General features: G+C 42.7%; 1 protein-coding gene across 10 annotated transcripts in view; it reads left to right on the top strand.

Moving 5' to 3' along the window:
- The window catches only part of MAPKAP1 (MAPK associated protein 1), a 267,688-nt gene that overhangs the window by 230,745 nt on the left and 20,679 nt on the right, over positions 1 to 16,264 (top strand). For 9 of the 10 annotated variants that reach the window (XM_032257248.1, XM_032257249.1, XM_032257250.1 and 6 more), the window contains one exon: positions 4,121 to 4,258. The exons of the other annotated variant lie outside the window; for it this stretch is intronic. In XM_032257248.1, coding sequence (XP_032113139.1) covers positions 4,121 to 4,258 — 138 coding nt within the window. The remainder of the gene's footprint in view (positions 1 to 4,120; positions 4,259 to 16,264) is intronic. 10 annotated transcript variants of the gene reach the window in all.

Genomic DNA, 16,264 nt, shown 5'->3' with positions numbered 1-16,264 from the left:
ATACTGGAGGTGCTCAGTGAATGGTGCCTGTAACCGGCATCACTGTTGGGCCTTAGGAGAAAATTGTACTGAATGATCCCTGGTGCCCAAGCCTGCTGAAGCAGAAATGGCAGTGAGCCTGCTAGGGTTGCACGTTTGCTCTTTGCCTGGGCCTTTACCTTAAGAAGCGGGACTGTGCATGCGGCCGCCCTCTTCCCCCAGTGTTCCGCTGTCACAGGGAGACAGTGCGGCTTCTGCCCACAACCCATTCACTCCCCTTAGCATAGAGAAGAGGCAGTGGGCCAGGCACGGTGGCTCACGCCTGTAATCCCAGCGCTTTGGGAGGCCAAGGTGGGCAGATCACCTGAGGTCAGGTGTTTGAAACCAGCCTGACCAACATAGAGAAACCTCATCCCTATTAAAAATACAAAATTAGCCAGGCATGGGGGCGCATGCCTGTAATCCCAGCTACTCGGGAGGCTGAGGCCGGAGAACTGCTTGCCCAGGAGGCAGAGGTTGCAGTGAGCTGAGGTCTTGCCTCTGCACTCCAACCTGGGTGACAAGAGCAAAACTCCTCAAAAAAAAAAGGGAGACGGCAGTGACAAGTGGGGCACTACTCGACCTCCGCACTGGAGACCCCACTAGCCTGGCTTCCACAGCCTCTTCCCCCCGCATTACCGCAGTGATGCCCCAGAATCCTCTCTGACTCCCCCTTCTCCCTCATACTCCATGTGCGGTCATTTGCCTACTCCTAGTGCTTTTGTCTTTAATATGCTCATCCCCACTGCACCCCAGCTGCAAACGTCCTGCCTGGCCTGGGCTGTGGCACCAGCCTCCTCACTGATCCGCCCTCCACCAACCTGACTCCTCCTTGTAACCAAGAAGACTACCTAGGGCTCCCAAGCCAAGGACAGAAAGGTCTCTGTTTGCCTCCAGGCTGGATTCTGGGCCTCCTATGTCTCTTCAGTAGTAGATGTGCTCTCTTCCTAGGGGTGTGCAGGAAGAGGGCTCCTCCCGTGGAGTGCCTCAGGCCGAGGGCTGCCACCTGGCGGCAGGAGCAGATAGGGTGCTGCTGCACTGCCTGCGCTGCTTTAAGAAGCTGAGACTCACAGGTATTAAGAGGGTAAGATTATTTAATGTACAAAAGGATTTTTCCCATCAGGAAAGATTCCCCTACAGGTTCCTTTAAATAGTGACTCCTCTAGGCAGGCGAGTGTTTTACAGATCATTAACTACTTGACTGAAAGCCTACAGGGCAGAGAAACTTAAAACTAAAGTGTTGGGAGCCCCTGCCAATTACAGATCAATCCAAAATGAAGATAAAGTAGCTCTGGAACTAGAAGTCAGTGGGCAAATGTGATTTGATTCAGAAAGAAATCTGATTCATATGCAACTTTTTTGGACCATACCAGTTGTTTAAATGATATTCCACCTGTCTGCCCATCTTGAACCTATTGCATTCATCTCCCACATCTTCATCCCAAAGCCTCGGTCTTGGGGTTCCCCTCTGTGAACAGTAACTGCACAATAACCCCAGGAAAGGGCGTCATTGGGAAAGTGTTCTGTGGCTGTGCAGAGCTTAGGCAGTTGATGCAGAGATACAGCCGGTAATGGATGAACTATACGGTAACAATTTGCAGATAAAAATAATAGAAGTTAAAGTGTACTTTACATGATAAAAGAAAGATGAAAGAGGACGAGAGTCTGTTACATCTGAGATGGTTACAAAAGTCCTGCTTTGTGAAGTAGGCTCTGTTGAAAAGATTGATGCAATGGGGAGTGACCTTGGCTTGGAGCAGGAGCTGGTGATGTATGTATGAGCATCCCTCTGCTAAATGGACCCAGATTTGTAGCACTAATATACATGGGAGCCCAGAACCAAACTCAGTACGGCAATAAATCAACAGCCACTTTGGGTGTCATTTCTGGTTTATATTCCACTATTGTTCTATCACTTTAATTCATGTCACTATCATCTTTTCATCTGGAACAGTTTTATATAATTTTCCAGTGGAGTTACCTGACAAATCCTATCAAATTAACAAGGTACATTAACAGTATTGACTGACTACAGCTTCAAGAGTTGCAGGGCCATAGAACAAAATTTTAAAACCACATCTCTTGTGATGATTTTTTTCCCCATTCTTTCTGAGAAAAGAATGTGGAGCAGGGTTATTTTCACATAAGAGATATGCACATTTATTCTGCTCTGCTCATTTTGACTTTTATAAATGTCAAGAAGCAGAAGAAAGGGAACACACACATACACACACACACACACACTACCAACAACCATGGCTTCAGTACTTTTCTTCTTTCAGGGAACTATAGAAATGTCCAGATCTTTAACAATTAATGACCAAATTGGAGGCAAGAGTGTAACTGGGTAGTCATAATCTATTTTAAATGAAATATAATAAAATTGGTCTCCTGATACATTCTCACCCTCCTGAAATCATCTAGACCTGAACGTCCAGAGTCAGCTGGACTTATGACATTATGCCTAATTGAAATATGGTGTTCCTGAAATAGGTCTAATGACAAATTCCAGCATTCGATTAGTAAAAAATACCAATTGTTCATCTTTACCAAAGACCACACGTACTGACCAGGGCTAATAGCCATCTCTGCATTGTCTCCCCTGGAGGCAGCAGAGGAGCCTCTACTGTAGTCTGTCTGCACACAGCCTTCTGCCTTTGTCTAGCTGGTATTTGGGATTTATTTGTGCATAAAATAAAATTCAAATGAATGGAGTGTGTGGCAGACCTAATCACTAGGATTTTGTTTGTATTTGTTTTCTTTTTAAATTTTTAATTTGCTGTCAGACTGTGGTTGGGGTGTCTGTGCGTGTGTTTTATTTGGGGGGAGGTTAATTGAACTGTTTCTTTCATCTGCTGCTGCATTTGGCTTACTAAGTTTTCTGACATTTTGCTCAAAAATTTCGGAGTGTGAGTCGTAGGATAAAATACGTTAACTGTGTCTTTTCTGTTTCAGTATGTACTTTTGGTTATTTTAGTTATTTCGTATATCTTCATTTTGCTTTTTTTCACTTTGACCCTGACCCTTAAACTATGGCCTAAAAATTAATTACTTTTCAGATTCCATATGGGGCCCATTCTAGAAGGCATGTTAAAGGTTTTTGTCTCACTTATGAACAGATTCATGAATTTTCAGCGTAAGAGGAAAAAGAGCACATCTAGCCTACATCATGTGTGCCGGGCTGTGTGTGTACTCCTCTGTAGTACTGGGAAGGCAGTTACTGTGCATTTCCACACTTCTCCCAGGGCCCCTCCATACCTGGCGTTACCTTTGTTCTGCGAACACCTTTATTCCCCGTCACCGTACAACGTGTTGCCTTTTAAGCTCTGAAAAGGAAATCTGAAGTGCCAGTGTTTAACATGCTGGGTTCCTGTTATAAAGTCTTTGTTGCGTAAAGCTCACACCCAGTACCGAGTCTCCCTCAGCGGGGGAGCAGTGACCTCTGCAGCCTGAAGCCAGGCTTCAAGACTTGAACTTGGAAGGTTTTACGTAAAGGACCTTTTAATCCTCTCGTGACTTTCCTTAAATATAGGTTGGATAATTATTTAGCGTCACAGAAAGGAAGAGTTATTTTGTTCCCCTATTTTTGGTGTCTAAGGTTGTTTCAGATCAAAAGCTGTACATTAGTAGCTTAGCTATTTATTTAGCTATAGGGATGTTACGGCTTTATCTGTCCACCCCAGATCATCTTCTTAAATGAGAACAACAGCAAAAAGAGCACTGATCAAAACCGTTTTTAAAATAAAACTTACAGTTATGTCATTGTAGTATAGAGGTAATGTATGGTTGTGAATAGGCTCTCTGTGTTGGAGCTACATTATATCTCAGAAGGATTGTTTCTTAATACTCTCTCATACAGTTTGGGGGTTCCCCCACCCCCAGCTCACCCACCCAGGAAACCAGGCTGTGCAGCTTCTGCATGACATGTGGACTGTCCACATGTTTGTCTCGGGAAGCCCATGGCATTCCCCAGAGCCCTAAGAAAGAACCGCATGTTCATGCAGTTTCAGATTTATAAATAATAAATCAAATGATTACCCTGAAATCACTCACACCTTCTACTTCTTGTGGTTTCTTTTTTGTCCTCCCCTTGGCCTTACAGGTATATCTGGAGACAAAGTAGAGATAGACCCTGTTACGAATCAGAAAGCCAGCACTAAGTTTTGGATTAAGCAGAAACCCATCTCAATCGATTCTGACCTGCTCTGTGCCTGTGACCTTGCTGAAGAAAAAAGCCCCAGTGAGTAGTCCCTTTTATTTATGTCTCCTTTCTCTCTTTCCCTTCTCTTCCCTTCTGTGTGCTGGGTGCCAGGAGAATATATTGCCACCGTGTCCTTTTTTCCTTGGGTCTGTTTTAATTCATTACCAGAAATTTCTTTTAATCAAACGGGATTGTATTATGGTGCCCAGAGCCTGACATGTGCCCCCATCCTGTTCGGTCTTGATGGCAGCAGAGAACCTTGCAGCTCACCTCCTGACCTCAGCAGCCCAGCCCTGGGAGCTGGGGGCACAGAGCTAGATTTCTGCTGAGAATTTGCACTCACCACAGCCCTCATTTCACTCTGCTCCCTTCCTCTTCCCATTTGGGGGACTTGACCAGTCAGACCTGGACCTGCCTTCCTTCCCTGTGAGATGGAGGGAAGCTGGGGATTTCCCAAGGTGGCGGACGCCTAGATTTAGATATATCCATCATGCCAGAAGTGTCAGCACCCCCCAGATTATTGGCAGCTGCATGACCTACCAGCTCATAATTAAACTCTTGCCTGGTCCTACAGAAGAGATCACTGCTGGGTTGGCATTCCTCCACTTAAATTATCAAAGTAGATACAGTCCAGTTATGTATTTTGGCATATTATACTTTTGCAGTTAAGTAATTGGGTGTAGCAATTAGATTAATCACTTAATCATTTTTAGGACTCCAGTCCTATCAAGGGGCAGAAAGGACACATAGATCACACTGAAATTCCTCTGTGGAAGGAAAAATGGTAAACTATCTAAGCATTCATTAGTTGCCTAGAGAACGCTATAAGATAATGGTCCTCAAAGTCTGATATAGACCAGCAGGATCTGCAGCGCCTGTTTAAAACACAGTTACCTAGGGCCCACCCTAGTGGATTGTGATTCAATAACTTGGAGTCTAGACTGAGCATCTAATTTTTACTAATCCCCTATGTCCAACATTCACTAAATTTGAGAACAAATATTATAAGGAATTACTTACTCAAAAGGAACAATGAGAAATGTAAAGGCCAGCAAGTGGTTATAATACAGTTCAAGTTTCTGAGATAACACTGACTAAATAAGGGCCTGAAGAGCACTGAGCCCCTGAAGGGGGCAGATAGACTGGGCACATGCCACATTGCTTCATTTATGGGTGGGTGTTTAATTTTTTGTCAAACTCTGCTGGACTACGTATTCAACTCATTCGCCTACAGCTTGGCAAAAAGGGAGCACTTAGGGGGACACAGGGAAAGGAGGAAGGCCATCCCACGTTCTTCCTGCTGTTCCTGTCATCCCAGTGAGGCCCCCGACCCTGCAGGAGGCTGAGAGAAAAGTGCCTGCTGCTGGGGGGGCTTGCCTCAAGGTTGCTGGATTCCCTCTGCCGTTGGATAAACATCTTCTTCCTAATCCCGCTCATTCGGCTTGTCGGCCAATAAAGATGTCATTGTTCTAGCATCTTTCTCTCCAAGAACTGAGGATGCTTTGAAAAGTAACAGTTTATAAATTCAACATGTCTCTGAGAATTGAAAGGCAATCACTTCTGTGTTGCATAAAGGGAAAAGCTGGAGTGGAAAGGTTAGGAAAAGAACTAGATGCAGGATTCAGGTTTTTTTCCTTAACAAAGAGGCTCACTGCACCAGTAATACACTGCCTAAGTCCTGGTCACCTATAGCAGTGCTTTTTAAACCGTGTTCCTCAGAGCTCTAGGCTCTCAGAGGGACCTCAGGGGTATGGGGGGAGGTGGGGGAGGACTGGGCATAAGGCCTCCCTTTGAGCCAAAGGAACTCTACTTAGTTGTAGACAGAAAGTCTTCCTATATTGCCCAGGCTGTTCTTGAACTCCTGACCTCCTGCCATTCTCCTGCCTCAGTCTCCCAAAGCGCTGGGATTACAGGCATGAGCCACCACTCTCAGCCAGAAAAAACTATCTGCAACAGGCTTACAGAATAAAATGCAGACTGTTCAGCATAGCCTTTGCAGACATTGACAAGCAGCTGACCACTCTAGCCTCATAGCCCATGTTTCCCATCTCATCTTTGGGCTGTGGTCACTGTAACTACTTGCACACAATGCATTCTGTGCTTCTGCTATTCCCACTGCCTGGAATACGCCTTTTGAACCTGACCCCCTCTCTAACTTACAGACCTTTCCACCTCCCCGTACTCGGCCTACTCATTTTTCAAGACCCAGCTCCAGTGTTAGGCTCTCTGTGTTCACTTTGCCCCCAGGAGTTTGCACATGCCTCTAGGAATACACCTCTGTCTGTATTCATCTGTTGGAGACCCACCCCTCCCTCCCACCTCCATCTCCATATTGAACTAACTGACCCAGGAACTGGCTTCTGTGTCCTCAGTCGCTAGCACAGAACCTGCAGAGTTGTTCTCAGTGAATGTTTGTTAACTTAAAACTGAACTTAACGAAGCCAGGATTTAGAAACAAATTATGTGAAATGATTATTTCACATAATTTATGTTGTAAAGTGCCCAAACAAAGATGTATTAAATGAATCGGCTTGATGCTGTGTGTTTTATGATTTCCAGTATCTTCATCAAATTAATTCAGTGACTCAATCTAACAAGTTCATCCTCAGACCACAGAATTAATCTGTGAGGCGTCTTCTCTTTCTTTATTATTTAAAGGATTAATGGTAACCCTTCTTATCTTTTGTGTCTGTTGAACCTTTGAAAAAAGTTATTTTAACATCACTAAAGAAATGAAAGTCACTATATTTCATAAGTTTAGCCTGTGATTTTTATCAGCATAGTGATGTATGTTTGTAGCCGAGTTTACATCAAAAATTATTCTTGGGGCCTTCTTGAATGAATTATGGCAAAGAGAGAGAGTCTAGAAGTAGATAAGGTTTTTGATTTCTGCAATATATTTCCTTTTTCATGTTTTTATCTCTGGTAACACAAGTGTCTTGCCGAAGACCGGAACGTGTGACCAACTGGAATAATTTAGTTGTGGAAACAGAGCAGACGTGTTATTAAACAGCTTCTTTACAAAAGGACATTAAGTATAGGGAGGATAATGAAGTTGTCCCCAGTCTTACTTGAGACACGTTTGTCAGAATTTTGAACAGAAAAGAAATGGTTTTTAAAACCTTTGACTGTGGCCAGTTTGCAGTGTTTATTGAGAAAGCCGCTGTCAAACCATTAATTTGGTCGTCATAAGGCCCAGAACTCAAGTTTAATTGATGCCATATCCAAAAAGTGTGTGAATAGCTGACTTGGCAAAGGGACTGAGCATTTGAGTAGCTGCAGGGAAATGCATAATTACACATATCGCGGGACTGGAGAGACCCAGGCTCAGAAGCTGCGCTTCATAAACAACAGCTCTGTGGCTCACTTTCCATTCCCCTCGACTTCTCCCTCTTAGGCTGGGTTCTCAGAGGGAAGATTTATGGCTCTGTCCCTGTGAGTGTTTAAGGACCTGAACTTAATGACTAAATAGATACATGCCTAAAAAATTGCACGTGTAAATTTAGATTCTTAAAAGAGTTGAGAAAATCTGTGGATCACAAGCCTTGAGAAATTAAGAGTAAATTCCGCCTTTCTAGATTTAAGGAGGAAAAAAAAAGTCACACTGCCATTATTATTCGAATCAGTGATTTCTCTGTCAGATTTTGCCGCTTCTTAGGACGTCTTTTGCTATTTTGAAAGATGTCATAAGCAGGTGAATTGATTATAACTGGTCAAGGATGTATACAACACATTAAAGAGGAGAATGTTTCCATATCAGAAACTACCGCGTTTACATTGTCTTAGGGAAATAATTTTCCATCCTTATATACATCTAGATATGGTTTTTTGTTTTTAAGAGATAGAGTCTCACTATGTTGCCCAGGCTGGACTCAAACTTCTGGGCTCAGGTGATCCTCGCGCCTCAGCCCACTGAGTAGCTGTGACTAGAGTCATGTGACACCATGTTCAGTTTAGACACAGCCTTTGACTGCTGTGGCTCTCTTTTAAGCACTAGCCTCAAATTCCTACCCTGAAACAAAAGCAAGGGATCTTTCTGTGAAGCTGGTACCCGTCAGAGACACTGTATTTCTGAACCAGACTCAGCCATGCCAGATCTGGGTTCATCATAAGAAGGTTATGCACGTTTAGTCTTTAAAGGAAGCAGCCTATCATTAAGAAATCAGATTTAAACCTTAATAAAGTAGCTGTCGTCTTTATAGCTGAAAAGAGTGCTGTATCTCAATTAAGTATAGATCATATAAAATCTTAAGGAAGCAACATAATGGAGGTAACCTGATTACATTCTCTTGGAATAGTATAATTCAAAGGAAATCTGATTCTGTTCATGCTGGTTATGTTCGGGGATTCTTGTTTTGTTTTGTTTTTTGTCCAGAACACCCTTTGGATGCAAGATAGGAACTCTTTGGGTTTAGGAGTTAATGACAGCTGCAGGAGACTGGTAAACCCCAGTGACTAGAACCTGCTGGATATTTGAGATGAGATTCAGTTAAGGCTAGGAGTTAAAGGAGCTGGGCTTACTGGTGACCTACCACTTAAATGAATCTTTCTTTTCATAAGTACTTGACAAGATCTGTAAAGTAGTGTATTTAATTTACTAATTAAATTAAAGCTACTGAATAATGATTTGTCCACATTGATTTAGCTTAAATAGAAAAGATCAGCATTGTTGTGATCTTCAGCAACCTTAATGGCCAAGCCAGTTAGACACAAAGGCCTCTTGTGTTTTATAGGTCAGGAGGACATAGGTAAGCCCAGACTGTAATTGAATTGCCTGCACTGCACCCTGCAGTCGCAGATTTCCTTTGGCTTCCCGTTCCATTGTTGCACTGGGGCTTAAGAGAATGTTAACGCGGTAATAGGCACAGGGCCTTCCCCATTATACGTCTTGCTATCGAGCGGTTCTGCATGACTAGTTAAAGAAGATGGCAAGAAGATTAATGAAAGCAAGGCTAATACAGAAGGGGGTACTTTTGCAAGACTTCTACCGAGGAGATATTAGAGCTGAACCAGAGCTTGGCTTTTTCTTTATCCTGTGACCTTTGAACCTGCCTTACTGTTGAGAGCTGCCAGGGAAGTCGACATTTTGATTGATGTTGGTACACGAGTCAGTCTTTCCCATTGAATTCCACATCTGCACGAAAATAGCTTTTCTAGCAGAATTCATACTGGCTAGAAGTGATAGCCAAATTGATGGCTGAAATGCTTTTATGTAGTTTTCATTTAAACTAAGGGTATTTGATGGTTTAATTCAGTATCCAGTTTTCATAGATTCTACATATTCATTTATATGTTTTTAATGAGTCCATCAACCCATAGTGAAAGACCAGTGTTAAGAACGTTCATAGGTTTGCAGACAGCTCCAAACGGGCTTTATGAAGAGTAAAAGCAGTCAGTCATTAAACAAACCCTGAGGGCTCAGGGAAACTGACTTCAAGGTTTCTGTAAATAAAGCAGATTATCTAGCTGTTCTTTGGAAAGCTATAAATGGGCTGATCTGAAGTCTCACCTCTGCATCCCATCTTAGCCCCAGCTCAGAGGCTTTCTTGATCCACCCAGATGCTAGGTTCCCTAACCTGGCATTCCAGCTGCAAGGGATTGTTGTGGGCTACTTGTAAAACAACAGCTTTGTGCAGATACAAACTTTGAATGTTCTCACTGATTTTGTTATGTGTTTATGGAGCTGCAGGCCTCGAATGTGCGTGTGGCTGAATGTGCCAGTGTGTGCATCCCCCGCCCCTTCCCCACCCCCAGCAAAGGAGAACAGGGAGATGTGGCTGAAGGACTCAATGCTTGTTACTGAAATCAACCTGCACACACCCTAGCCTATCCATTGGATCCTCGACACCTGATTTCTTTCTCCCTATTTGACATGGGTAGTTCTAGCAGAGAACACATGCTTTGTGTCTCTGTCTCTGTCTGTCTGTCTCTCTGTCTCTGTATCTCTCTCTCTATCTCTCTCTGTCTTTCTCTCTCTCTGTCCCTCTGATGTGATAGGCATTCTAGTTCCTAAGGGAGGAGATACCCAGGAATTTTGGCATATTCTTGAGATGCTCTCATGAATGTGTGAAAGAGGAATGAGGATAACTTTAGTTACCTTTGGATGAAAGAGCTGCAGTCCTAAGGTGGACGAGTGGATAACCACAGCCCTGCTGGCACACTGAGGGCCCAGCAGGTGAGGCACCTGGAATACAACTGGAGCTGCGTCCCAGGAAGGCCACAGCCCTTCCTCAGGCTCTGTCCACTCCTGGGAGATCCAGGCACTCCAGACGTTAGGTGGACAAGTTATGTTGTGTTTTTATTCTCTAACAAGGACTTATTTCATAAGTTCCAGATCAAATACAGTAAGTACTGCCTGATTACAGAACACAACGGACTCTCACATATTAATGCCCCAGTTATTGAATTGCCTTTTCATAAGAGTACTCTGGAGCACAATCAGGAGCAGGCAGTGCCTCATCCTTTTAACAGATATGTTTCCTAGCCCTATTAAAAGGGGTCTTCATCTATCCTGTCAAAGGAAGTCTGCTGGGGTTTTTTAGTTTAATTACACTATCCAATTAAAACTCCTTGCTGCATTTGGATGCGCCTCTCCTTGGGCCTGAGTGGATATGACATTTACAAGGCTCGCCTTTCAAGCAGACAATAGTGTGATTGATGAGGTGCACATTCAATGAAGGAGGCGAGTGCCTGTGGAAGTGCTGCTTAGTGCATTTTGATTTATTTATCATCTCCTTCCAAAACAAGGGGGCTGCCGGGGAGATGGGTTTAGGCAACCAGAGGGACCACCACAATTTTTCCTAGTCTTTCCAGGGAAAGACCTGGAGTGCACCACAGGATAAAGGTGGATAAAAACCATAAGCAGAGGGCCAGCTTGCATCACCTAAGTCGAACTCTCTTCTTAGGCTCTCTGACCCATTTTAGTTTCCAGTAACCTCAAGCTGCAATCTGCTGTTAAACAGGCAAATCACTGCACTTTCAGAGAACAGTTTGCTGGGGCTGGATAGCAATGGCCAGGCCCCTGAGAATTCAGCCAAGCCAGCATGTGTCCCATTGACCAACCTGGTCAGCATTAGGTGACATGTGACCTGGGCACTAGGCATGCCTATTTATTTACACTCCCTGCATCCTCCAGAAATCCAGCAGCCTCTGTCCAGTCATCACCAGTGCTTGATGACTCTTTCTCTAACTCTGCCTAGGCACAATGAGCATTTAAAAGTGCCTCTGGAATTTGGAATCAGCCAAGAGCAAGTGTGGCTCTTCACAAAGGGGTATGGAGACACAATGGAGAACTTCTCACAGTCGCAGTGACAAGGCAAACCCAGCATCTTGCTCTTAAACTATTGCTGTTTACCCTCAGTGTATGATAGATGGGTGCTTGTCTCTGTGGTTCCTAGAAAAAAGGTGTTTTGACCACATGTTCTCACTCATAGGCGGGTGTTGAACAACAAGAAAATGTGGACTCAGGGAGAGGAACATCACACACTAGGGGCAGTTGGCGGGGGGCAAGGGAAGGGACAGTGGGAGGTGGGGAGAGATATCATGGGGAGAAATGCTAGATATAGTCAAAGGGGGAATAGAAGCAGCATACCACCTGGTTACGTATGCACCTATGCAACAACCCTGCATGACCTGCACGTGTACCCCAGAACCTAAAGTAAAAGAAAAAAGAGAAAAAGTGTTTCGTTACAGTGGGCTCTGGAAGGGTACTATGAATTTAGGAACTAGAAGATTCTACTCTGAGCCCCAGACAGTTGATAAGAAGAGCACACCTCCCATATTCATCATCAGGTACTAGAGTTGCTCACAGGGACGTTGTGGGTATGTTTACAGAATGTGTAAGAATGTCTGCAACAAAAATTGGCTGGTACTGAGATACTCAAGTTTTCTTACATTCTCTGAAAACTTGCTTCTGTTGATTGGAATATTGATATTTGTTAGAGTAGAAAATATTTTGAGGGTATCAACTTTGTTTTTTCCTCCTGGGAGAAGCCTCCTTTTTGCTATTAAGTTTTCACTTAATTGTTGACTTGGGCTTTACGGACCCTTTGTAACAAAACAATTGCCAAGGTAAAATGAAAAATTTGTATTCATTTGCATTTTCCTATAGATTTTGATTACCATTTTCTCAAATTCATACTTTCTTGATATTAATATCAGAAGAGATCCTAATTGAGAAGAGGGTAAGGGCAGGGGCTGTTCCCTACTGAAAAATTCTGTGTGAAAGATTTCTCAGCTGGATAAATGATGGGGATAATCTGTTTTCCCTTGCCTCCTGCCAAGCTCCAAATTGTTTTCATAATAAATAAATGGAGAGCTTAGATTTTAAGTTATTCTCTTAGACATGGAAAAAGTAAGCCATAGTTTCATGAAAATCAAAATCTGTATTGCTTACAAGACTCCGTATGCAACTTCCAACACATGGTAACTGCTACCAGATTAACCTTTCTATCATAAGTGATTAGAAAACTGAACAAACATTTTAAAAAGTACCTTTAGACATTAGAAAATATGGAGTATAGGACTATGGTTCCTGAGAGACAGGTAACGAAAGAGGTGAGACTGATGATCGACTCAGCTTTTCCCCAGAGTTTCCCAGGAAGAGAAAACCCAAGGAAAGTATGACAGTCTTACTGAGCTGGAAGACAGAGGTAAAAGGTGGAGGAGGCTAAAGCAACTGAAATTTGCAGAATAGAGTATGGAAGGGAGAAAGAGCTCTGGAAAGAGCCCCTTGAAACTTTCACTGTATACGAAACTATGCATGTCTGCAGTGGGACCTTGCAAGGCTGGGCAAACTGCTACTGGGGAGCTGTAAACTAGAGTTCTGGCTAACCAGAGTGGAGCATCCAGGGTATTTAGTAGTGATTCCAGAAAGGCTGTATCTTAGAAGTAGGACTAAATTAGCCATAGCCATAGACTAAAGACTGCTCTAGTCCTTGCCGAAACCTTAAAAGGAATCTTGAAAGAATCAAACTGATCCACAAGTAAATTAGCCTCTACCAGAACAAAGCCTAATACTCTGTAAAGGACAGTACAATGTAGAACCCACAGTGTAATGTTGATAGTGTCCAGCATTCACTTAAAAATTACTAGACATGCAAAAAGCAGGAAAATGTATATCATAACCAGGGAAAAATCAATCAATAAAAATAGAACCAGAAGAGGCAGTGGTGATAGAATTCACAGAGAAGTTCCTTAAAATAGCTATTATAAATATGTTCAGGGACTTAAAGGAAAAGAAGAACGCAGAAAGAAGAAAAATTAAAACTTAAAAAGAACCTAATGAAAATTCCAGAGCTGAGGAGTACAATGCCTGAATCAAAAAATTCACAAAATGGTCAGCATTTTGGGAGGCCGAGGTGGGCACATCACCTGAGGTCAGGAGTTCAAGACCAGCCTGGCCAACATGGTGAAACCCCATCTCTACTAAAAATGCAAAAATTAGCCAGGTGTGGTGGTGCATGCCTGTAATCCCAGCTACTCATGAGGCTGAGGCAGGAGAATTGCTTGACCCTGGGAGGTGGACATTGCAGTAAGCCAAGACCCTACCACTGCATTCCAGCCTCGACAGCAGAGTGAGACTCTGTCTCCAAAGAAAAAAACAAATTCACTAAATGGGAACAGACTAGGATGGTGATGAAAAAGATCAGTGCATTAGTTATCTATTGCCTCAAAACAAAAATGCCCCAAAACATAGTGGCTTAAAACAGATGTAACATTTACTGTCTTGCAGTTCGGTGAGTCAGGTATCCCACAGCTTAACTGAGTCCTCTGGCTTGGGGTCTCTCAATAGGCTGCAGTCATCTCTGGGTTTCATTTAGACAGGATCTTCCAAGCTCACTGAGTGATTGCTGGCAGGGTTTACCTCCTTGGAAAAACCCTCAGTTCTCCAAAGAGAAGCTTATAAGATAGAGCTGTCAAAAGTAAGTGAGAGAGTGCTAGCAAGGAATAAGTTGCAGTCTTCTATAACTTTTTCTCAGAAGTGACATCCCAACACTTCTGCTGTATTATTCGTTAGAAGCAAGTCACTAGGTCCAGCCCACAAACAAGACAAGGGCATCACACGTGGGCGTGAATAGCAGAAGGTAGGATCATTGGGAGCCATTTCAGAATCTGTGACAATCAGTGAACTCTATGACAGAACAATAGAAAGTATTCAAGGCACAGAGAAAAAAATGGATGAAGAGATTAGAGCCTTTGTAGTGACAGCAAATGTTCTCACATATATGTAATTGTAGTCTTGGTGATGGAGGGGAAAAACTATTCTGGATTTTATTAAAAATATCAAACCACTAATCTTGGAAGCCCAGTGAAAAGCTAAGCATGATAAATATAAAGAAAACCACATCAAGGCACATTATAATCAAATTGCTGAGAACCAGTGATAAAGAGAAACATCTTAAAAGCAGCCAAAGAGGCCAGGCACAGCAACTCACGCTGTAATCCCAGCACTTTGGGAGATCGAGGCAGGCAGATCATGAGGTCAGGAGTTCAAGACCAGCCTGGACAACATGATAAAACCCCATCTCTACTAAAAATACAAAAATTAGCAGGGCATGGTAGCACATGCCTATAGTCCCAGCTACTCAGGAGGCTGAGGCAGAAGAATGGCTTGAACTTGGGAAGTATAAGTTGCAGTGAGCCAAGATCACACATTGCACTCCAGCCTGAGTGACAGAGCGACACTCAGTCTCAAAAAAGAAAAAAAGTAGCCAAAGAAAGAAGACATGTTACATAGAGAAACCGAGATAAGAATGGTTGCTGACTTCTCACTAGAAATAATGCAATCCAGAGGACAATGGAATGACATCTCTAAAGTGCTAAAAGAAGAAACCTGTCAACTTAGAATCCTACATTCAGTGAAAATATCCTTCAGAAAGGAAGATGAAATAATGACATTCCAGGCAATCAAAAAATGAAATAATTTGTCACCACTAAACCTTACACTGTGAGAAGTGTAAAGGCTGGAGGGGAAAAATAACAGAAGGAAACCCAAATCTGCACAGAGAACTAAGAGCACTTAAAATATCAGTTACCAATGATATGGGATGGACCAAGAAAAGGGGAACAAGCAAGAGAGACAGTTTTCAGTGGGAATTGGCAAACTGTGGGCCACAGGCCAAATCCAGCCCACCACCTGTTACTGCATGGCCTGTAAGACAAGACTGGATTTTACAGATAAACATTTGCAATTGACGTGATAATAGAGAACACTAATTTTTTATCTCATTTAAGTAAAATATGCCCTCAACCAAAGGAAAAAAAACTGCACTTCGTATTAGTAGATCTATATTACCCAAAAAATGTTTTTAATGATTAAATTTTGAATTTTGTCAATGAAAAATGTGGAATTTTTTTCTCTCTTCTTATGTATCTACAAAGTATCCTCAATTTTATCTCTTGGTCCATAAAACCTAAAGTATTTACTATCTGGCCCTTTGTAGGAAAAGTTTGCTTGTCTGAGAGTGGAGGTGAAAAGGGAAGGGAGGGGACCCTCCCCCATCAGACAGTGTTCCAGGTCCCTTATATGCATTACTTAATTCTTGCAACTCTGTGAGGTTGCAATAATTAAGTAATCTACACTTGTTATATAATTCTAAGATTGTTGGACTTCCTTCTATGATAATATAATCCTGACAACAACTTGTGAGGCAGATAATATTCCCATTTTATCAATGAGTTAACTGGGGCTCAAAGAAGCTATATCACTTGTCCAAAGTTCTCTGTAGATGGAACAGAGGTCCATATTCTTCTCTCTGCCACTGACACAAAGCCAAGGCACTTAAATCTCTGTGTTTTCTTATTTTTTATTTTTGTTTTTTGTGGCTTTTTCTAATTAAATAGAGATGGGGGTCTCACTATGTTGATCAGGCTGGTCTTGAACTCCTGGCCTCAAGCAGTTCTCTCATCTTGGCCTCCCAAAATGCTGGGATTACAGTTGTGAGCCACTGTGCCCAGCCAACATCTGTGCCTTCTTGAAGGAAGAATAACCCTAGCTCCAACTCACAGTGTATAGTCTTTTTTTTTTTTTTTTTTTTTTTTTTG

The sequence above is a fragment of the Sapajus apella genome, unplaced genomic scaffold (assembly GCF_009761245.1).
Source record: "Sapajus apella isolate SASKATOON/1434 unplaced genomic scaffold, GSC_monkey_1.0 scaffold97, whole genome shotgun sequence".
Lineage (NCBI taxonomy): Eukaryota > Metazoa > Chordata > Mammalia > Primates > Cebidae > Sapajus > Sapajus apella.
This window is presented reverse-complemented; position numbering and strand designations above follow the sequence as displayed.